General features: G+C 39.9%; 1 protein-coding gene across 50 annotated transcripts in view; it reads left to right on the forward strand.

Annotated features, from left to right (window-relative positions):
• Positions 1 to 23436, forward strand: part of MBTD1 (mbt domain containing 1) — an 84964-nt gene that overhangs the window by 15044 nt on the left and 46484 nt on the right. For 33 of the 50 annotated variants that reach the window (XM_015119253.3, XM_028836342.2, XM_028836340.2 and 30 more), the window contains one exon: positions 21785 to 21986. In XM_015119253.3, the coding sequence (XP_014974739.1) occupies positions 21785 to 21986 (202 nt within the window). The remainder of the gene's footprint in view (positions 1 to 21784; positions 21987 to 23436) is intronic. The other 17 variants (XM_077971099.1, XM_077971104.1, XM_077971108.1 and 14 more) reach the window with 1 other exon arrangement.

The following is a 23436-nucleotide window of genomic DNA, read 5'->3' on the forward strand; positions in this document are numbered from 1 at the left end:
GGCTGAGGCGGGTGGATCACCTGAGGTGAGGAATTCGAAACCAGCCTGGCCAACGTGGTGAAACCCCGTCTCTACTAAGAATTTTTTTTTTTTAATTATCCAGGTGTGGTGGCATGCGCCTATAGTCCCAGCTACTCAGGAGGCTAAGGTAGGAGAATCGCTTGAACCCTGGAGGCAGAGGTTGCAGTGAGCTGAGATTGCGCCAATGCACTCCAGCCTGGGCAACAGAGTGAGACTCTGTCTCAAAAAAGAAATTAGAGACGTAACAGTGGAAAAAGAAGAAAAGATTCTCTGTTAGTGACATGATTGTTTATCTAGAAAGCCTTAGAAAATCAATGACAAAATTACCTTCAAACAATTCAGCGAGTTAGGATATAAAATAATAAACCTTCATGTAGTGAGAAAATAACCAGTTAAGAAAATACAACAAAAGAGAAGATGACAATAGCAACAACAAAACATAGATTGAGCATCCCTAATCCGAAAATCCAAAGTCCAAAATGCTCCAAAATTTGAAACTCTTTGAGCACGGACATGACACCACAGATAAACCACATGGCAACTGAGTGACACCTTTGCTCTCTGCTGGTTCAGTGTACACAAACCTTACTAAATGCACAATTTTTTTTTATACTGTATAAAATTATCTTCAGTCTATGTATATAAGTTGGATATGAAACAAACAAATTTCGTGTTTAGACTTGGGTCTCATCCCCAAGATATCTTATGTGTATGCACATATTCCAAAATCTGAAATGCTTCTGGTCCCAAGCATTTTGGATAGGGAATACTCAACCTGTAATTAAATTCCTAAGGATTTACTTTTTAAAAACGTGTTAAAAACCTATGTGAAGCAGGCTATATAAAACATTCCCAAAAGACACAAAGCAGACTTGAACAAATGGAAAGACATCTGTTGTTCTTTAGATATATCAAAATGTCACTTTTTCCCAAGTTAATTCGAAATTTAATGAGATCCTAATATAAAGACTGATAACTTTTTGGTATAGAGTTGAACTATCTAATACTGAAATGCACTTGGAAAAATAAACATGCAAGAATGTAAAAACATTAAGAGATTTTTGAGGGGGTTTCTAGCTCTGCGAGATATCAAAATACATTCCAAACCCTTAATGATTCAGAAAGCAAGACATTGACAAAAGAATAGACAGACCAGGGAAATAGTGTGAAATCCAGAAATGGACACAACTACATATGGAAACCTAGCACTTAAAGTGGTATTTTAAATCACTGAGACAAAGATGGACAGTTTGATAAAAGATGTTGGTACAACTAGATAGCCATTTGGAAAAAATATTAGAGCTGTTCTTCATGCCATACATAATAATAAAGTCCAGACACATCAGATCTAAATATAAAAACTATACAAATGCCAGGAAAAAATATGGGAAAATTTTTCTGTACCATGCTTCAGGAAAAAGTTTTCTGACTCATCAAGGTACAATGAAATAAAATACTGATAAATTTTGCTACCTAAGATATTTTAAATGGGAAAAACTTCATGTGCAAAATCACAATTTTCCATACATACAGATAAAGGGTAAATGTAAATTTCTCAATGCCAAGAACTTTGAAGAAAATTAAGACTAAAAACCCTAAAGAAGAAAAAAGGTAGAGGTAGGCACATAAAACCACAAAAAAGAAGATAAAATCCTCTAGGGCCGGGCGCAGTGGCTCACGCTTGTAATCCCAGCACTTTGGGAGGCCGAGGCGATCAGATCACGAGGTCAGAAGATCGAGACCATCTTGGCTAACACCGTGAAACCCCGCCTCTACTAAAAACACAAAAAATTAGCTGGGCCTGGTGGCACGCTCCTGTAGTCCCAGCTACTCAAGAAGCTGAGGCAGGAAAATCGCTTGAACCTGGGAAGCAGAGGTTGCAGTGAGCCGAGATGGTGCCACTGCACTCCAGCCTGGGCGACAGAGTGAGACTCTGTCTTTAAAAAAAAATGCTCTGTAAAACTGCCCTGAGTGCCCAGATCTTGGCTTTCAATACCAGTTCTTTGCTAATAAGGACTAGAGTTCCTTGGAAAAATTATTGATTTCAGGGCTGGAGCAACATAGGTATAAAATGAGCCTGGAATATCTTGATATGCAAGAAAGTAAGGAATTCCTCAAAATACAGATGGAAGTATGTCAAAAGGACATTAGGAGGCCTGGCTTGGTGGGTCACGCCTGTAATCCCAGCACTTTGGGAGGCTGAGTCGAGCAGATCACTTGAGGCCAGGAGTTCGAGACCAGCCTGGCCAACATGGTGAAACCCTGCCTCTAGTAAGAATACAAAAATTAGCCTGGCTTGCTGGTGCACACCTGTAATCCCAGCAACTCAGAAGGCTGAGGCACAAGAATCACTTGAACCCAGGAGGTGGAGGTTGCAGTAAGCTGAGATCACGCCGCTGCACTGGCAACAGGGGGAGACTGTCTCAGGAAAAAAAAGGCACACAAGAACGAGTTCAGGGGCATCATTGTGGCCAAATCTGGCATATTTCGAACCCCAGAATAAGAATAGTGATGAATGATAAACCACTGGGAAAAAAATAGAAGTTAGTGAATTCATACTGATAATGAATAGGTAGGTATGTCAATAAAAGGGAATGATGACAATATTTCTTGCTGACTGATAGAAAAAAGTGCTGGAGTTGGGAAATCGTTTTGCAGCCACCATATTAATGATTGGTTTGGCACAAGTTATCATTAGATGCCAAATTTAAGAATGGCGGTGAGACTTCAGTGAGAAACAATGTGATCATATTTCAAAATGTGTCCCTGAGGTTGCTGTTGGTTGCAAGGAGAAATACATAGTATACAGTGGAAAACTGGACTACACCTTAAAAAAGTAATCAAAATTAACATCACTAGTGAGAGACAGATAGGAACCTTGTGACTCTGGTTACGATATCCTGAGGTCAAATGTAGTATTATGGGGTACATAACCAGAGTCTCCTAAGGACACAGGCACATCAGATGAACCTCAAATGAGAAGCATTCTGTTAAGGGTGAAGGGGCTTGCTTGCATTCTTCAAAAATAATTTCAAACCAAACATGTTGGTGTACACCTGTAATCCCAGTTACTCAGGAGGCTGTGGCGGGAGGATCATTTGACACCAGGAGTTTGAGTCCAGCCTGGGCAACGTAGGGAGACCCTGTGTCTAAAAAAAATTAAAACTAATCTTCCAGATTAAAGGACACTAAAAGATAAATATGACTTTTTAATTTTCATGTGATCCTGGTCCTGAAGGAGGAAATGCTATAAAGACATTGAGTCAGTTGGAATGTGTATGGTGAATTAGGGGTAAGTATCATATATTGTCAGATTTCCTAAAACTGATAACTATACTCCAGTTACAAGAAAATGTTTTTATTCCAAGGAAATGCACTTTGAATTATTTTGGGATATGTAACTTTCAAATTATTCAGAAAAACTATGTGTTTAGAGAAGAAAAAATGGGGTAAAATATTAGTAATTGGTGAGTTTGAGTAGAGTACACAGGACTTCATTGTATTATTCTTCTAACTTTCCTGAAAGTTCAAAGTTATTTCCAAATAGCTTTAAAAAAAAAAAAAAAAAAAAAAAAAAAAAAAAAAAAAACAGTGACAACTATACTGGCATACCATTTTTCATCCATCATTTTGGGAAAAATTCAGACACTTGACAATACATTCCCAGTGCCTCTGGGGAAACAAGCACTCTCAATATTGCTGGTGCAAATGATTACATTTCTTTTGAGTGGAATTTGGCAATGTCTAACAAAATTACATATACATATATCCTACCCAGCAATCCCATTTCTGAGAGTATACCCTGGAGATATACCATGCACAGTGTAAAAACACAGATACATAAGTTTGCTGCAGCATATTTGTAATTGCAAAACGTTGAAAACTAAATGTTGAAACAAGAAATTTATTGAATAAACATTCACAATGGAGTACTATGCAGCTGTAAGGATAAGGAAGATGTCAGTGCACTGAAATGGAATGATTTCCAGGATATATTTCTAAACGAATAAAAACAAAGGACAGAGGAATATAGTATGTGACTTTTGTGTAGGAAATGGAAATAAGAAAACATATGTATACCTGTACATATTCTGTTTACTTTTTCAAAATGTACACAAACAAGAAGGATGAACCAGATAGTGATAAAGTTGGTTACCTGCTTAACAGGGTGGGTGGTGAGGCAGGGAAGGAAATGACATTTCTTTGAGTTACACCTATTTGTATAGTTCTTTATTTTTGCAAGAAGGATGATCTTTCCAGTAGTCCCCCCAAAAATGAAGTTAATCCAGTAAGGATGATGGAGGAGACTAAAAACCAAAAGCAAACCAATTCTAACTTATCTCAAGTCAGTAACAACCACATTGAAATAAATAAGCTAATCCAAGTAACATTTGTACTCAGTAGTCAGTCTAGAGAGAAGTGACTGCAAAGAAATACTGAACTCTTAACAGTTTTTTTGTAGTGGTATGCTGTAATGCTTCTGTAACTATTTAAATGTCTAAAAGGGTTGAGCAAATGAGTAGATAGGTTTTGTTAAGAGCCAGCATTCTGTTGAAAAAGACAAATGTGAAGTGTGGGAAGGTGAGAAAAAAGCCCTTGTGGGGATGGCTTGGAATTGGGGATTTAAGTGTGAACTCATAGTTTTTGAAAATACATGTGTGTATACATATGTCACATACGTGTGTGTATATATTCTTTGTCCAGTGGAAAGGCCCAGAATCAAAGAGATACCCAAATAGCAATAAGTACATTGAATACCTAGATCTGTATTTCTTATATCATTCCCCACTAAAAGATCCCAAGGCTGTTAGGAGAAATGTTTGGTTCCAGGGCTGGCACAGAGAAATGGTTATAAGATAAGCCTGGAATATCTTTTTATGCCAGAAAGTAAGGAAATGCTCAGAAAATGATAGAGGCATATCAGAATGACACAGGAGTAGGCTCTGAGGGGCTCCCACTGACCTACTCTGGGACGGTATGATCCCCCAGATAATTAAGGACAATAATGAGTTATAAAACCTTGAAAAGTAGGCTGGGCGTGGTGGCTCACACCTATAATCCTAGCACTTTGGGAGGCCGAGGCGGGCAGATCACTTGAAGTCAGGAGTTCGAAACCAGCCTGGCCAACATGGTGAAACGCCATCTTTACTAAAAATACAAAAAAAAAATAGTAGGCTTGGTGGCAGGCGCCTGTAATCCCAGCTACTTGGGAGGCTGAGGCAGAAGAATTGCCTGAACGTGGGGGGTGGAGGTTGCAGCGAGCCGAGATAGCACCACTGCACTCCAGCCTGGGCAACAGTGAGATGCCATCTCAAAAAAATAAAATGAAACATTGAAAAATAGAAATCCATTAGTTGATAGCAATAGTAAGTAAAAAGAGAAAAAAGAGAGCTCTTCCTTAGAGAATGCTGACTGCTGAACATACAGGGAATGTTGGGGTTGGGAAATCATCACAGTGAGAGATTGGGCAAGAATCATTGGATCCTAAATCTTGAGTGAAAATTTGATGAGCTGAATATTTGCATTGTCTTTTTAAGTGTCTCCCCATAGATTGCTTATTAAAGAAAATAGCAAAAGTACAGTGGAGAAACTAGACCATATATAGACCAGGACATTAAAATTAACACAAGCCAGGTGCAGTGGCTCATACCTGTAATCCTGGCACTTTGGTTTGGGAGACCAAGGTGGGAGGATCACATGAGGCCAGGAGTTTGAGACCAGCCTGACGAACATGGCAAAACCCTGCCTCAACGAAAAGTACAAAAATTAGCTGGGCGAGGTGGCGCACGTGTGTAATCCCAGCTATTCAGGAGGCTGAGGCAAAAGGATTGCTTGAACCCCAGAGGTGGAAGTTGCAGTGAGCCGAAATCACACCACTGCACTCCAGCCTGGGTAGCAGAGGGAGACCCTGTCTCCAAAAAAAAAAAAAAAAAAAAAAATTAACATCACCAATAAGGGACAGATTGACATCATGCCTCTGGAATCGATGCCTTGAAAATGATAGCATCAATTAGGCAGTGCAACCTAAGTATAATCCTGAGGACACCTAAAACCCAAAACAAGGAAATTTTTATTTTTTAAAAAAGGAAATCTATACAGAAGAATTCCAAATACTTTATATGAATACTCCACTCTCAAGAAAGGGAGTATAACTCCCTGCTCCTTAAGTGTGGGGTATACATAGTCACTTTGTTCCAAGGAGTATAGTTTGGGAAGGAATTCAGAGTAATTTCACAGCAGAGAAACCTGATAAACACTAACTCAACCGGATGATCAAGGTCAATGTCAACATTGATAAGTCATGTTAGTAGGTATCGTTGAAATGCTGTGATACCAAGGACACTTTACCTCTGGGTGTACCTGCCAAAAACATAACCCCAGCCTGATAATGAGGAAACTATCAGACAAATTGCAATAGAACAGACAGCAAAATATCCAACCAAGATTCCTCAAAACTGTCAAGGTCATGAAAAACCAAGAAAACCTGAGAAATTCTCACAACCAAGAGAAGCCGTTTGACACCTTAAATAATGGAGACTTAACGGTGACTAAATGTACTGTGGAATCTTGGAACAGAAAAGAACAGTAAAAATGAGGGAAAACTAAGTATAGACTTAATGACAGTGTACGTATCAGTATTTCATTTATTTTAGCATGTTCAATGCTAATTTAAGATGTTAATGGTGGACACTGGGCCGTATGGGAACTCTACTAAATTTTCACTTTCACTGTAAATTTATAACTTCCGAAAAAATAAAGTCTTTAAGAAAAAAAGACTTTGAGAACAGTTATAGATTTATAGAAAAAGGGTAAAAAGTCTTAAAGGGACTGCATTCTTAAAAGACATCAAATATAAAAAAAGATAAGGTCTCCTTCTAGATTAAAGACCAAGGCACATGACAAATGAAATACAGGACCCTGGACTGAAGAAAAAAAGATCTTGTAAAGGGTGTTGTTGAGTCAGTTGACGAAACTGGGGGATGGATGGTAGATCAGATGAAAGTATTGGGTTAATGTTAAACTCCTTGAAGATGATAGCTGACCTGTGATTATGTAAGAGAATGTCCTTATTACTAGGAAAGGCACATTGAAGGATGAGGCAATAATTCTCAACTGGGATTTTTTTTTTTTTCTCTCCTGGGAACATTTGGCAATGCCTAAAGGCGTTTTTGGTTGTCACAGCTGGGGGATAAAGGCGAGTGTTACTGCCACAAATGATGCTGGACATCTCGTAATGAACAGGCTAGCCTCCTATAACAAAGCATTTTCTGGCCCAAGGTAATATCACCAAGGTTAAGAAACCCTGAGCTGTGCTTCTACTTCTGATTTACAGGTAAAAGGGCTTAAAGAATATAAACCATTCATTAACGGTTGAGAGGGAAAAAATATACATGTTGAGAGGAATAATTGGGAGAAAATGTTAATCATTGGTCAGTCAAGATAAAGGGTGTTTAGATGTTCTTTGTATTGTTGTAACTTATAAATTTATAAATAAAAAGTTAAGTATTTTATGGTAAAAACCTATAACCATCCTTAAAGTGATCTTATAATAAAGGACATGATCTTATAGTAAAGGGCAGTAATTTAAGTTTAGTGAATTAAGCTTTATGAAAAATAAAAAATGTATTAGTTGATACAAATAGACATTTGATCTTTTACTCTGTATCCCCTAAACTGTTTTTATTCAAGTTGATGAAAAAAAATTGTTTTTTTAATCTCATTGGGAAATGAGAAATGAGGGGCCACCTTGTTTTCACACTTACCCACTTCATTGACTTTTTTTTTTTTTTTTTGAGACGGAGACTCGCTCTGTCGCCCAAGCTGTAGTGCAATGGCGTGATCTGGGCTCACTGCAGCCTCCTCCTCCAAGGTTCAAGCAGTTCTTCTGCCTCTGCCTCCCGAGTAGCTGTAACTACAGATGCACACCACCGCGCCCAGTTAATTTTTGTATTTTTAGTAGAGACATGGTTTTTACCATGTTAGCCAGGCTGATCTCGAACTCCTGACTTCAAGTGATCCATCCACCTCAGCCTCCCAAAGTGCTGGGATTACAGGCATGAGTCACCGCACCCGGCCCACTTCATTGACTTTTATCACAAGTTTTGTTTAAATTGCTAGTGTTTATATAGTACATAAATAGTATTTACAGCTTCCCAGCCTGTCACTGTACTGTTTCCTTTCTGATACAACTTTGTTTCCTGCAGTTACTGATTGGTTCACTTTTTTCATTTAGTCAGTGTTGAAAGTACCTGTTGCCTTTTTCCACATGCTGCTGCAACAAGCTCCAAACACAAAGATTCGTATTTTTCCTAGAGCCCTTCCAGAGCCATCATCCATCTTCTTTTTCTAATACAATCTGGTTGCTGTCTAAACCTGCTATACAGCTGTAACCCTGAGACATCCCTTTATCACTGCTTTAGAAACTCCCATTACCTCTGTGCTGTATTGAATCATGTAGTTCCTAAATCAACCATCTTCCTCTTTCTTAGTTACTTTGATGTTACAGTGAAGCATGTCTTCTAATCATCTCCTGAGAAAAAGTGAACATGAGAGCTAAGTTTTTTGAAAGGGCTTCAGGGGCATATCTGAAAATACATTTTCTACCCTTAGACTTGGTTGATAATTTGGATGGCTATAGATTTTTTTTAACAGCCTCATTGAAGTAAAAATTGACAAAATTAAACTGCACAGAAACATAGGTGTACACTCATGAAACCTTCACCACAATCTAGATAGTATATTCCTCATCTCCAAAAGTTTTCTCACGCTTCTTTATAACTCCCATTTTCCACTCCTGGCTCCCACCCCATCCCCAGGTAATTACTGATCTGCCTTCTGTCACTATACAGCTAGTTTGCATTTGTAAAGAGTCATACAGTAAGACTTTTTTGGTCTGGCTTACATTCATAATTGTTTAAAGGTTTATCCACACTGTCTATCAATAATTCATTCCTTTTTATTACCAGGAAGCAAAATGGAATCATTGTATGGATGTACCACAATTTGTGTAATCACTTACTGATGAGCATTTAAATTGTTTCCAGTTTGGGGCTATGATGACCATTGGTGTTTATGTCTTTGTATGGGTATAAGCCTTCATGGAATGGATGGTAGGTGGTGGTTTAACTTTTTAAGAAACTGCCTGCTTTCCAACATGCTTGTACCATTTTACATTCCCATCCACAATGAATGAGAGTTCCATTTGCCATACTGACTGTAGGGACTTTTATAAATTTTAATCATTCTAAGAGGTGTGTTACAGTATCTTATGGTTTTAATTTGCGTTTTCTCAATAACTGCTGATGTTGAGCATCTTTTCATGTTGCTACTCGCCATCTGTATATCTTTGAATTTCTGTTTAGATCTTTTGCCCCTTTTTATGAATCGAGTTATTTCAGTCATTGAATTTTGATACTACTTTATGTTTCTAGATACAAATCCTTTATCAAATCTATGATTTGCAAATGTTTTTCCCAGTCTGTGCTTGTCTTATTCTCTTAAACATCGTCTTTCAAAGAGCAGAAATTCTTCATTTTGACGAAATCTACTTTATGAATTTTTCTTTTTTCTTTCTTTTCTTTTTTTTTTTTTTTTTTTTTTTTGATATGGAGTCTTGCACCATCACACCCAGGCTGGAGTGATGCCATGATGGCATGATCTTGGCTCACTGCAACCTTCGCCTCCTGGGTTCAAGCGATTCTTCCGCCTCGGCCTCCTGAGTAACTGAGATGACAGGCATCTGCCTTCATGCCCAGCTAATTTTTGTATTTTTGTAGAGATAGGGTTTTACTATGTTGGCCAGACTCGTCTTGAACTACTGACTTCAGGTGATCTGCCCGTCTTGCCCTCCCAAGTGTTGGGATTACAGGTATGAGTCACTATGCCTGGCCAAATTTTTTTTCTTTTATGGATCATAATTTTTTTTGTCATAGCTAAAATCTTTTTGCTTAACACAAGGTTGTTAATATTTTTCCCACAAGTTTTTGAAGTTATAGAACTTCTTACATTAACTCTTACATTTAGGCCTATGAACTACTTTCAGTTGATTTTTATATATGATGTGAGGTATGGATCAAAGTGATATTTTGGCATATGAATGTCTTAATTCTTCAGCACTGTTTGTTCAAAGACTATTTTCTTTTTCTCCACTAAATTGCCTTTTAAGCTTAGTCAAAAATCAATTGACCATATATATCTATAGATAAATAAGCAAACAGAGAGAGGTGATGGAGGTTCAGTCAGGGCCTGCGAGGGCAGCAGGCGCCTCTCTGCCTCAGGCCTTGTGCCACACCATTGGACTGTGCTGCATACTAGGAGGGCCAGAAGATGAACAAGACTAACCTTGATGAGCAATGCACAAAGTGGCGTAAAAAACATAGGCTGGACGCAGCAACTCATGCCTGTAATCCCAGCACTTTGGGAAGCTGAGGGGGCAGATTACTTGTGGCCAGATGTTTGAGACCAGCCTGGCCAACATGGCGAAACCCTGTCTACTAAAAGTGAAGGTTGAAGTGAGCTGAGATCGTGCCACTGCATCCCAGCCTGTGCAACAGGGTGAGACCCCGTCTCAAAAAATAAATAAAAACATAGTGTCATTACATAGTGTGAACAAAACGCTGGGGATATAGATATCTATAGGTATAGATATGTGAATCTATAGATATGTATAGACTTTGTAGATGTCTATAGATATATATACACTCCATAGATATAGTTATCTACATAAATATCTATAGATATCTATATATAGACACATATATAACCATAAATAGACATACATATAGAAAGAGACCGATAGATAGATAGATAGATAGATAGATAGATAGATAGATAGATAGATGTCTATTTATGGACTCATTATTCTGTTTCATTGATCTTTTTGTCTGTATTCATGTTGAAACCCTACTGTCTTCATACTGTAGCTTCATAATATATCTTGGAATCAGGAAGCTTTAGTCTTAACTTTGTTCTTTTGAAATTTACTTTGGCTATTCTAGAGCCTTTGAAGTTCCATATGAATTTTAGAACCAGCTTTTGATTTTTACCCAAAAATCTACTGTGATTCTCATTGGATTGTGTTAATCGTAAATCAGTTTGGGAAGGATTGACATTTTGATCCATGAATATAGCACATCTTCCATTTATTTGGATCTTTTTAAAATTCTTTAAGCAACATTTTGTCATTTTCAAGATACCAGTCTTGCACATCTTTTACCAGATTTATCTCCAATTGTTTCATAATTTTCGACTGTATTTCTGTTTCTAGTTGTTTGTTGCTAGTATATAGAAACACAACTAATTTTTGTATATTAATACTATGTCCTCCAGTTTTGCTGAATTCACTTATTAGTCCCAATAGCTTTTCATAGATACCATCGGATTTTCTACATAGCTAATGTGGTGAATTTATTGATTTTCAAATGTTGAATTAGCTTTACATTCCTGGAAGGAACATACTTGGTCATGTTATGTTCTTTTTATATATTGTTAAGTTCTATTTCCTAAAATTTTGTTAACAGTATTTTCATCTAGCTGGGCATGATGGGTCACACCGCACTTTGGGAGGCTGAGGTGGGTGGATTACTTGAGGTCAGGAGTTGGAGACCACCCTGGCCAACATGGTGAAACCCTGTTTCAACTAAAAATACAAAAATTAGCTGGGTGTGGTGGCACACGCCTGTAATCCCAACTACTCAGGAGGCTAAGGCACGAGAATAGCTGGAACCCAGGAGGCGGAAGTCTCAGTGAGCCAGAATCTCACCGCTGCACTCCAGCCTGGACAACAGAGTGAGACTCTGTCTCAAAAGAAAAAAGAAAAAATTTGCATCCTATATTCATGATATTTATTCTGTAGTTTTCTTCTAATTGCTTTATCTGGTTTGGGAATCAAAGTAATGCTGGCCTAGTAGAATGAGTTTGGAAACTGTTTCATCCTATTCAGTATTCTAGAAAAGTTGGTACATAGGCCAGGCATGGTGGCTCACCCCTGTAATTCCAGCACTTTGGGAGGCCGAGGTGGGCAGATCACCTGAGGTCAGAAGTTTGAGACCAGCCTGACCAACATGGAGAAACCCCACCTCTACTGAAAATACAAAAAAAATTAGCCAGGCGAGGTGGCGCATGCCTGTAATCCCAGCTACTTGGGAGGCTGATGCAGGAGAATTGCTTGAACCTGGGAGGCGGAGGTTGCAGTGAGCTGAGATCGCAGCATTGCACTCCAGTCTAGGTGACAAGAGCAAAACTCCATCTCAAAAAAAAACAAAAAATGGTGTAAAGTCTATAGTATTTCCTAAGTAGAATTCCCCAGTAAAGCCATTTGAGCCTCGAGTTTCATCTGTGGGAAGATCTTTAACAAATTCAGGTTTTTCAATAGATACAGGATTATTCAGGTATGTTTCTTTATGAGTGACATTTGTTTCTATGTCTCTGAATGAATTTGTCCATTACATCCAAGTTATCAAATTTAGTGTCATAAGGTTGTTGATAATACAGTCTTTTTAATATTTTAATATCTGTAAAATCTGCAGCAATGTTACTCTTTTGAAGGGGTGAGGGGGGTGGACAAAGTCTCTGCTCTGTGGCCCAGGCTGGAGTGCAGTGGCACAATCTCAGCTCACTGCAACCTCTGTCTCCCAGGTTCAAGCGATTTTCCTTCCTCAGCCTCCTGAGTCTCTACGACTACAGGTGCACACCACTACACCCAGCCAATATTTGTATTTTTAGTAGAGATGAGATGGGGTTTTGCCTCATTGGCCAGGTCGGTCTTGAACTCCTGACTTCAGGTGATCCACTCACCTCAGCTTCCCAGAGTGCTGGAATTACAGGCATGAGCCACCATGCCTGGCCTTGTGTTACTTCTTTCATTTATGGTATTGGGATATTGGTGTCTTTTTTTTTCTGTCTCTGATTTGAAGTTTGTCAGTTTTATTGATCTCAAAAAACCAACTTTGTTTTCATTTTTTTCTTTTTTCTATTTTTAATTTCATTTATTTTCACTTGGAGCTTTGAGTGTAGATTTTCTAATAAGAATTTTTTTTCTTTAGAAATCTGATGGAAATATATTTATCAGTCTTGGTGTTGAGAAGTCCACTGATATTTTGATTCCCTTCTCTTTTTGTGTAGCATAGTGCCGAAGCTTTTAATAGCAGTATTGGCAGAGTTTGAATTGTTATAGTGATGCATGTTGGTATAAATTTTTTTTTAAGTCGTTAAGCTGGGCTTACATGGTCTCTTTAAATATGGATGCTCCATTTTGGTCTTGGAAATTGTTTTGTTGTGTGTGTGTGTGTGTGTTTTTAATGTAACTTTGTTCCCGTCTGTTTTCTCTTTCTTGAATATCTCTTAATTGGATTTTGGATCTTCTAGATTGAGCTCTTATTTTTTTCTTTCTTGTTGCCTTTTTTCTCATGTATACACACACACACATGCTTTTTGAAAGATTTCCATGACTTTATCATCCGTTTGTTGAATTTGTTTTGCCATTTTTGTTTTCAAATTCCAAGGTCTATCTTGTTCTCCGATAGTATCCTATTCTTGCGTCTCTGAAGAATTCATTATATTTTTTTGGAGTTTTCTTATGCTGTTTGCTTTTCTTCTGTTTCCTATAGATGCATCTTTCCTGGAGATTTGTTTTGTCCTTCATATTCTTAGAGGCCTTTCTCAAATGATCAGTGATCCTTGCCTGTCCACTCATATCAAATGGTTAGGTACTGAGCAACTGATTGGACTGTCTACCTGAGTAGAGCTTGTTGACTGCTGAGCTTCACTGTGGTGATTGGTTGCTTTTTAATATCTTTCCTTTGATGTTCTGCCGTTTTACTATGATCTGTTTAGATGTAGATATCTTTTTGTTGTGCTTAATTTACATTATAGTTTTATCTGTGAATTCATGTTCTGTCTCTCTCACTTTCTCTGTGTGTGTGTGTGTGTGTGTGTGTGTGTGTATGAAGGTTTCGCTCTGTCACCTAGGCTGGAGTGCAATGGCACAATCGCAGCTCACTGCAGACTGAACCTCCCAGACTCAAGTGATCCTCTCATCTCAGCCTCCTGAGTAGCTGGGACCACAAGCACATACCACCACAGCTGCCTAATATTTTTTATTTTATTTTTGTAGAGGCAGTGTCTCACTTTGTTACTCAGGCTGGTCTCAAACTCCTGGCCTCAAGCAGTCCTCCTGCCTTCATCTCCCACAGTTCTGGGATTATAGATATGAGCCACTGTGTCTGGCCTAATTCATGTCCTCATTTCTGCAGAATTCTTAGCCAGTATCTAATTCAACATTACCTTTCTCCATTCTCCATATTCACCCCTTTAAGAATTCTTATTAGACTTTTATTGGATCTTTACATTCTGTTCTCTTATTTTGACATCTTATTTTCCAGTTTTCTGTTTTTCTTTGCTGCATTTTGAGTGTTTTTCATGTATCTTCGATTTTTTAATTCTCTTTAGCAATGTCTGACAAGTTGGTGCTTGTTTTATATTGTTTATTTTTCAGTAATATTTTTATTTCTTATTAAACAACTCATAATGCTTATTTTATGTTCTATCTCTGTCAATTCCAATGCCCAAAGTATTGGGGATTCTTAATCAGTTTCTCCTGATGCTTGCTCATGCTGGATTATTTATTATGTATTTGCTATTTAATCATGCGCTCATAGTTGATAAAATTGGTGGGAATACTGAAAGGCCTGAATGGTAGGTGACTTATTTCCCGATCTAATTTAGGTTTGCTTCTACTAGGTGTCAAAGGGCACTGGTAGCATGGAACCACTTTAATTTCTTGGCCTGGGAATTCCCTGACCATAGAAAGGAGAGAAAATTTCAACCTCAGACTTACTCATGAGGTCAGGCCTGTGATTACAAAATCCCAGAGAAACCTCTTCACCCAGAGCATGTACCTGAAATGCTCCCTTGTAGGTCTTTTGCACGTAATCAGTTTCTTTCTCACTGACTCTTTCAGTGAAGTTGTAGACCCTTTCAGGGGTTTTGGTCTAATGTAGGAGTTTCCAGTTAAGTGCCCTCATAGTAAATAAAAGGTAAGTTTTACATAGGGTAAATCAGTTATAGTTTATATATTAATATTTCGTTCACTGGTATTCTATCCTAATGTATTTAAAAAAAAAAAAAAAAAAACTTAGATCACCATAGTATTTGCAAGGGGAAAAAAGTACCAAAAAAAAAAAAAAAACACTTTAGGAAACCACATTCCCTAAGAAGAATAAAGCTTACCAACGAGTGTTGCTCAGATTAGGAGTATGTCAAGATATTCATTCCTGCATACTTAGGACAGTCAGAGGTCTTAGGCTGGGTGCATCCAGGGGTTTATTCCCCTTGAGTTGTACAGATGATCATTTTCTGTGTGCTAGGATCATAGAAAAGATCAGAGAACATTTCTCTAAGACGGTCCTAAAAGATGCTCTAGAAAAGACTGCATACCGCATATTCCTCTTTAATCACTATAATGTTCATAAGCATACTAAAGTCTCCAGAAGACCTTGACTTGAGGAAAATTTCCCAAACATCTTTGACCATGGTACTTTTTAAAAAAATACTAATAGCCTGTAACTATTGAAAACAAAATATCTATAATCATTGACCTCCTGAAATTTTAAGGCTATATTCCCTGAAAATAGAGTCGGAATAAGATATTCTGGGTTGACATTTAAGTCAATAATCTTACATTAGCTGCTAACCAAGCTGGCTATATATTAATAGTAGACAAACCTATATGAAAACTATGCATATAAAAGGTCTGGCCGGACACAGTGTCTCACACCTGTAATCCCAGCACTTTGGGAGGACAAGGCGGGCAGATCACAAGGTCAGGAGTTTGAGACCAGCCTGACCTACATGGCGAAACCCCATCTCTACTAAAAATACAAAAATTATCCGGTTGTGGTGGCAGGCACCTGTAGTCCCAGCTACTCCAGAGGCTGACACTTGAACTCAGGTGGCAGAGGTTACAGTGAGCCAAGATCGTGCCATTGCACTCCAACCTGGGCAGCAGAGCAAGACTCCATCTCAAAAAAACAAGAAAGAAAACTATGAGTATAAAAGGTCACCTCCAAATGGAGGTGAGCTGTACGACTCTATTAGAACTTAGAATCTAGCCAGTGTTTGTTAAATGTGTAGAGCAGGCACTGTGATAAATAGTTCGTAATGTCTTCCCATTGCCGCCAGGAAAAAAAAATCCATTTCTTACCCTGGCCTACAAGGGCCCTCATAATCTGGCCACTACATCCTCTTCTGACCTCATCTGCCATACCTTTCACACTGGGTGCCAGCCACACTGGCCTCCGAGTGTGCTAAGTTTATTCTAGCTCGAAAGCCCTTGTCTTGCACTTTCCTTTGCCTAGAATATGCCAGCATCAGATGTTTAAATGGCTGCCTTTTTGTCCTCATGGTCTTACCTCACTGAGGTTGTTCTTCACTGCTGAATCTCAGCTAATCGCCCCTGCTTGAGTGACTCTACCCTCACACAGCCTTGTTTGGTTTCCTCCTGCCAGTAGCTTAGTCTTCCTGAAAACCATGGATCTTGTCTGCTTTGTATGCTCTTCTGTCTTTAGCCTTGGTTACGATGAGACTCACAAATACTTGATAAATAGACGTCAAATGACTAAGAGAAGAAACCCATAACTTGCAGAAGTTCACAGCTAACAAGTGTCAAAGTTGAGTCTGAACCCATGTTTGTCAGAATTCTGTGTTCATAACACCACACTATATCTAAATGTGTTTGTCCCATTCCCTTCCGCACTGTCAGTTCAAAGTGCTGTTAGAACTTTTCTTTTGTATTGCCTTCAAGGTCTCATTTCTTCTTTTAGATCTCCTGATTGTAGCAAATCTTGATTCTTTGACGATACCTTTGATTTATAGAAATACTGAAAAGTTACTCGGAACCAAGTCTGCTGAATCAGGTAGATGACCAAGCTAGGGAAGACTGATGCGGGGAACAGGAGGAGTAATTCCGAAGTGACCACAAACGATAGGTTTTTGTTTTTAAAATTGTATCTAAAAGGGAGTATTAAAAGAAGTATACTGGCTGGTCGCGGTGGCTCACACCTGTAATCCCAGCACTTTGGGAGGCCGAGGCCGGTGGATCATGAGGTTAGGAGATTGAGACCATCCTGGTTAACACGGTGAAATCCCGTCTCTACTAAAAATACAAAAAATTAGCTGGGCGTGGTGGTGGGCGCCTGTAATCCCAGCTACTCAGGAGGCTGAAGCAGGAGAATGGCGTGAACCCAGGAGGCGGAGGTTGCAGTGAGCCGAGATCTGGCCACTGCACTCCAGCCTGGGCAACAGAGCGAGACTCCGTCTCAAAAAAAAAGGTGTACTAAAAACAGCTGGGCTGTGGCAACATTATTAGAACATGTATATAACCTCCCAAGGGGACTTCTTTGGTAATGTAATATTTCCATTGTGTGAACTAAGAAGTCAGTTTTTGTAGCTTTCATAGTTACACCTGATACAACTGAAAATTAGTTTCCCGTCTCAATGCAGATGTTAAATACCTGACAATGACAGTCTCAGTTTATTCCATAAAACCGAGAGACACCTGGGGATGGTTTTATGTTGTCAAACTTTGGGCAACAGATTTCAGCCTTGTTATTGGTCATGTAATACTAGCTTTGTTTTCTGGTCATTTAATACCAAAAAGAAGGTAAGCTAGCCAGGAAAAAAATGTTAGCTTAAATGTAGTGCCAGAGGATAGAAAAAAACTATTTCTGTATAGCAAAAGAAAAAGAATAGGTGCCAAATCTCAAATATTCTTGAGTTGATAGTTTTCATCTCTCTGGTTATAACTCACTTAATATTTTATCATGGTTTGAGTTTATTTGTTTGTTTGGTAGAGATAGGGTCTCCATATGTTGCCCAGACTGGTCTTGAACTCCTGGGCTCGGGCAGTCCTCCAGTCTCAGCCTCCCAGAGTGCTGGGATTGCAGGCGTGAGACACTGCACCTGGCCCATTTGTTTTTTCTTTTTCTTTTTTTTTTTTTTTTTTCCTGCTCTTGTTTGTTTATTAGGTTTAGGGACATGAGCTGGGCCTCAGCCAGTGGCCCGTCGCCTGTTTTTATTTTGAATTTGAGATACCTTTCTCATCTTTGTTTCTTCCTTCCCCCCACCAAGAAGGACTCTTACTCTGTCACCCAGGCTGGAGTACAGTGGCACCATCTCAGCTCAGTGCAACCTCTGCCTCCCCGGTTCAAGCAATTCTGCCTGCCTCAGCCTCCTGAGTAACTGGGATTTACGGGCACCTACCACCAGGCACAGCTAATTTTTTTTGTATTTTCAGTAGAGATGGGGTTTCACCATATTGGCCAGGCTGGTCTCAAACTCCTGACCTCAGCCTCCCAAAGTGCTGGGATTACAGGCGTGACCCACCGTGCCCAGCCTCCCATATTTTTTTGTCCTTTTTATTGTCTCCTATTTTCTTTTCACTTCTCACAAAGCCTGTAGTTTCGGAATTTATTTTGGGAATGGTTAGAGTAGCAATATTCGTTTTTTGTTTTTTTGTTTTTTGTGGTTTGAATGAGGCAACATCTTGGAGGAGACATAAGACTAGCATTCACTAAAGATGATATAACTTCTTTGTATTTTTCTTTGAAAAGGAAATTTTTTTAAAACTTTTATTTTAAGTTCATGGGTACATGTACAGGTTTGCTACGCAGATAAATGTGTGTCAAGGGGGTTTGTCAAACAGATTATTTGATCACCTAGATACTAAGCCTAGTAGACTGGTACCCATTCGTTATTTTTCCTGGTCCGCTGCCTCCTCCCACCCTCCAATTGGCCCCAGTGTCTGCTGTTCCCCTCTATGTGTCCATTTGTTCTTATCATTTAGCTCCCACTTATAAGTGAGAACATGTGGTATTCGGTTTTCTGAGGAAATACTGTTTAACTTGAGAAAATTGGATTGGGTTTCAAACCATTGTTTATGTTTTTTAAAAAACTGAATAAGAATATATATGTAGAAATATTATCTCCTGCAATTTTTGAATTATTTGCTATCTTAAAATTGTAAAAGGTAAAATTTTCTCTTTTTTCTTTTTTTTCTTTTTTTGAGACGGAATCTTGCTCTGTCGCCCAGGCTGGAGTGCAGTGGCGCAGTCTCGGCTCACTGCAACCTCTGCCTCCTGGGTTCAAGCGATTCTTGTGCCTCAGCCTCCCGAGTAGCTGGGACTACAGGCATGCATCACCATGCCCAGCTAATTTTTGTATTTTTTTAGTAGAGACGGGATTTCCCCATGTGGACTAGTCTGGTCTCAAACTCCTGACCTCAGGCGATCTCCCTGCCTCAGCCTCCCAAAGTACTGGGATTACAGGCGTGAGCCACTGCGCCTAGCTGAAAGGCAAAATTTTCTGTTAGACCCTCCAGAGCTCTTAACAGTGATTTTTTTTTCTTTCCTCTTCTAACATGATAAAGTATCCAGCAAAGTGGTTCTTGGTTTTGGGTTTGAGACGGGGTCTCACTCAGTCGCCCAGGCTGAAGTGCAGGGGCACCATCATGGCTCACTGCAGCCTCGACCTCCTGAGGTCAAGCTATCCTCCTACTTCAGCCTCCCAAGTAGCTGGGACCACAGGTGCAAGCCACCACACCCGGCTAATTTTTGTGTTTTTTGTAGAGATGGAGTTTTGCCATATTGCTGAGGCTAGTCTTGAACTCCTGGGCTCAAGCAATCCACCGGCCTCGACCTCTCAAAGTGCTAGGATTACCGATGTGAGCCACCATGCTCAGCCAGCAAAGCGAATTTTTTTTTTTTTTTTTTTTGAGATGGAGTCTCGCTCTGTCGCCCAGGCTGGAGTGCAGTGGCCCAATCTCCGCTCACTGCAAGCTCCGCCTCCGAGGTTCACACCATTCTCCTGCCTCAGCCTCCCTAGTAGCTGGGACTACAGGCGCCTGCCACCACGCTCGGCTAACTTTTTGTATTTTTAGTAGAGATAGGGTTTCATCGTGTTAGCCAGGATGGTCTCGATCTCCTGACCTCATGATCCACCCACCTCGGCCTCTCAAAGTGCTGGGATTACAGGCGTGAGCCACCGCGCCCAGCCCAAAGCAATTTTTAAATTGCTTTGTATGTTGACTGGGCGCAGTGCCTCACGCCTGTAATCCCAGCACTTTGGGAAGCCAAGGCAGGCGATTACTTGAGGTCAGGAGTTCAAAACCATCCACGCCAATATAGCAAAACCCCGTCTCTACTAAAAGTACAAAAATCAGCTGGGCATGTTGGCACACACACCTGTAGTCCTAGCTACTCGGCAGGCTGAGGCACAAGAATCACATGAGCCTGGGAGATGGAGATTGCAGTGAGCTGAGATCATACCACTGTACTCCAGCCTGGGTGACAGAGCGAGACTCTGTCATCAAAAAAAAAAAAAAAAAAGAAAAAACTGTATTTTCTGGATACTCCAAATTGGTCTAGAAGTTTAGTTTTAGAGATGAAACGCAAATTTAAAAATCATGTTTGTTATGTATAATTCACCACAATTTTTATTTTATTTTATCTTATTTTTGAGACATAGTGTCTCTCTGTCATGCAGGCCAGAGTGCAGTGACATGATCTCAACTCTCTGCAGCCTCCACCTCCCAGGCTCAAGTGATCCTCCCACATAGCTAGGACCATAGATACGTGCCACCACACCCAGCTAATTTTTGTATTTTTTGTAGAGTCAGGGTTTCGCCATGTTGCCTAGGCTGGTCTCAAACTCCTCAACTCCTCAAACTCCTCTGACCAGCTTGGCCTCCCAAAGTGCTGGGATTACAGGAGTGAGCCACCACGCCTGGCCCACAATTATTTTTATATGATTTTTTTTTTTTCTTGGTAGATAAGGAGTCTCACCATGTTGCCCAGGCTGGTCTAAAACTCCTGATCTCAAGCTATCCTCCCACAGTGCTAGGATTAGGCTGGGCACGGTGGCTCACGCTTGTAATCCTAGCACTTTGGGAGGCTGAGGTGGGCGGATCACCTGAGTTCAGGACTTCGAGAACAGCCTGGCCAACATGGCAAAACCCTGTCTCTACTAAAAATACAAAAATTAGCTGGGTATGGTGGCATGCACCTGTAATCACAGCTACTTGGGAGGCTGAGGCAGGAGAATCACTTGAACCCAGGAGGCAGAGGTTGCAGTGAGCCGAGATTGCACCACTGCACTCCCGCCTGGGCAACAGAGTGAGACCCAGTCTAAAAAAAAAAAAGTGCTGGGATTATAGGCATGAGCCACCATGCTCATCCCATAATTAAAAAGAAAAAAGAAATCTGGGCGAGGCACAGTGGCTCACATCTATCATCCCAGTGCTTTGGGATGCAGAGGCAGGACATCCTTTGCGGCAGGGGAGGGGGCTCACATCCATAATCCGAGCATTTAGGAGGCTGGGGTAGGCAGATTGCTTGAGACGAAGCATAAAAGACCAGCCTGGGCAACAAGGCAAAACCCCATCTCTACAAAAAAAAAACACAAAAATGTTTCTGGCATCGTGGCACTTGCCTGTAGTCCTAGCTACTCAGGAGGCAAAGGTGGGAGGATCTTCTGAGTGCGGGAGGTTGAGGTTGCAGTGACCCAAGATTGTGCCAGTGCACTCCAGCCTGGGTGACAGAGTGAGACTCTGTCTCAAAACATTAAAAAAAAAAAAAAAAAGAAGAAAATGGTTATTTCTCAGGGCTATGTTTTCATTTATCAAATCTCATTTACCAGAATTTGTGCTAGGGTCTTTTAGCGGGTGTATGTGAGTGCTGTGTCATGTGTCACTGGTTTCTCTACTTCAAAGACTGAACATTCTTCACGATCTGAAAGGAAAAGAAGAGATTCTTTCGGGATGTTTGACGGTTATGATAGCTGCAGTGAGGACACAAGCAGCAGCTCCAGCTCCGAAGAGAGTGAGGAAGAAGTCGCTCCTTTACCTTCTAATCTCCCGATTATCAAAAACAATGGCCAAGTCTACACATACCCAGATGGTAAATCTGGCATGGGTGAGTATTTATAACCTTCACCTGTTCTACAGCTTTGTGTTTAAGGGTGTGTTTTTATTTGGTTTCTTCTGTCATTTCCCCTTCCTTAGAGTTGTTAAGGGGCAGTTTGAAGAGCTGACGTTTATAGTTCGAGATAAGATCACTGAGTTGGTGTTTAACTCTATTTTGCCTACCTCCCAGTAGAAAGCAAATAAAACAAAATAAAAAACGAAAGGCCAGTGAGAAACTTCATGTGGACATAAATTTAGTAGTTAGGTAAGAAATGCCTCTGTAACTGAAAGTAAAAGTGCATAGGATCATAGGCTTATATAGTTGAAAGAGACATTCAAGGTTGGGCTCCCTCTTCTGTATTAATTTCTTACAATTTCTGTTTTAACATAACTGGTGATTGGGTATTCTCTGACACAGTAAGGAATTTCTTTCTGCCTAAAGTCTGGCTTGAAAAAGAAAAAGGAAATGAAAAAGGAAGCAGTTTCATTTCTAAGTATCTCAAATTACTAGAATAGTCTCTTTATTGAACCAAAATTTCCTTCCTCCAACTTTTATCTTTTGGTCTTAGTTTCGCCTTTTTAACTTTGCTTCTGGGAGTCTGGAAAGTTTTGCTTTTTAAAGTTACACAGCATAATTCTAATCCTGGTTCTAATGACATCTCTTTTCTCCACAATGGAACCCTTCATTCTAGTTTATCTCTAAGGCATACCAAGGAGCCATAGTTGCTTCAACCATTTCTCTCATGGTGTATCCCAGTGATTTAGTTCTTGGATATCCTGGTCACTCTGTTCTGGGGATACTACCTCAGATTATGTGGTAGTAGGGTAACAAGTCACCCTGATTTGCCTGGAACTGTCCTGGTTTTACCATTGAAAGTCCCACATCCTGGAAATGTGGGAATGAAACAAATGGTCACCCTGTGTGAGGCCAGAAGATAGTTCAACCTTTATCTCCCCTTTTCAAGACACTGTTTCCATTCATGCCACCAAAATTGCTTTAGCTTTCTTGATAATGATAATGAACTTGTAAATAACTGATGTCCTTTGACCTTTACCACATAAACCCAATTTAAACCAGTCTTCTCACAGTTAACTTTTTAAACCCACGATGTAGGACTTTGGATCTCTCAATATAACGTTTTTCTTACTAACTTTCAGTCTTAGAAATTTTTGTTATTGTTGTTGTTGTTGTTGTTGTGACAGTCTCACTCTGTTGCCCAAGCTGGAGTGCAGTGGTGCAATCTCGGCTCACTGTAGCCTCCGCCTCCCGGGTTCAAGCAATTCTGCCTCAGCCTCCCAAGTAGCTGGGACTACAGGCCTGCGTCACCATGCCTGGCATATTTTCGTATTTTTAGTAAAGATAGAGTTTCACCATATTGGCCAGGCTGGTCTCAAACTCCTGACTTTAAGCGATCTGCCTGCCTTGGCCTCTCAAAGTGCTGGGATTACAGGGGTGAGCC

The sequence above is a fragment of the Macaca mulatta genome, chromosome 16 (assembly GCF_049350105.2).
Source record: "Macaca mulatta isolate MMU2019108-1 chromosome 16, T2T-MMU8v2.0, whole genome shotgun sequence".
Classification (NCBI taxonomy): domain Eukaryota; kingdom Metazoa; phylum Chordata; class Mammalia; order Primates; family Cercopithecidae; genus Macaca; species Macaca mulatta.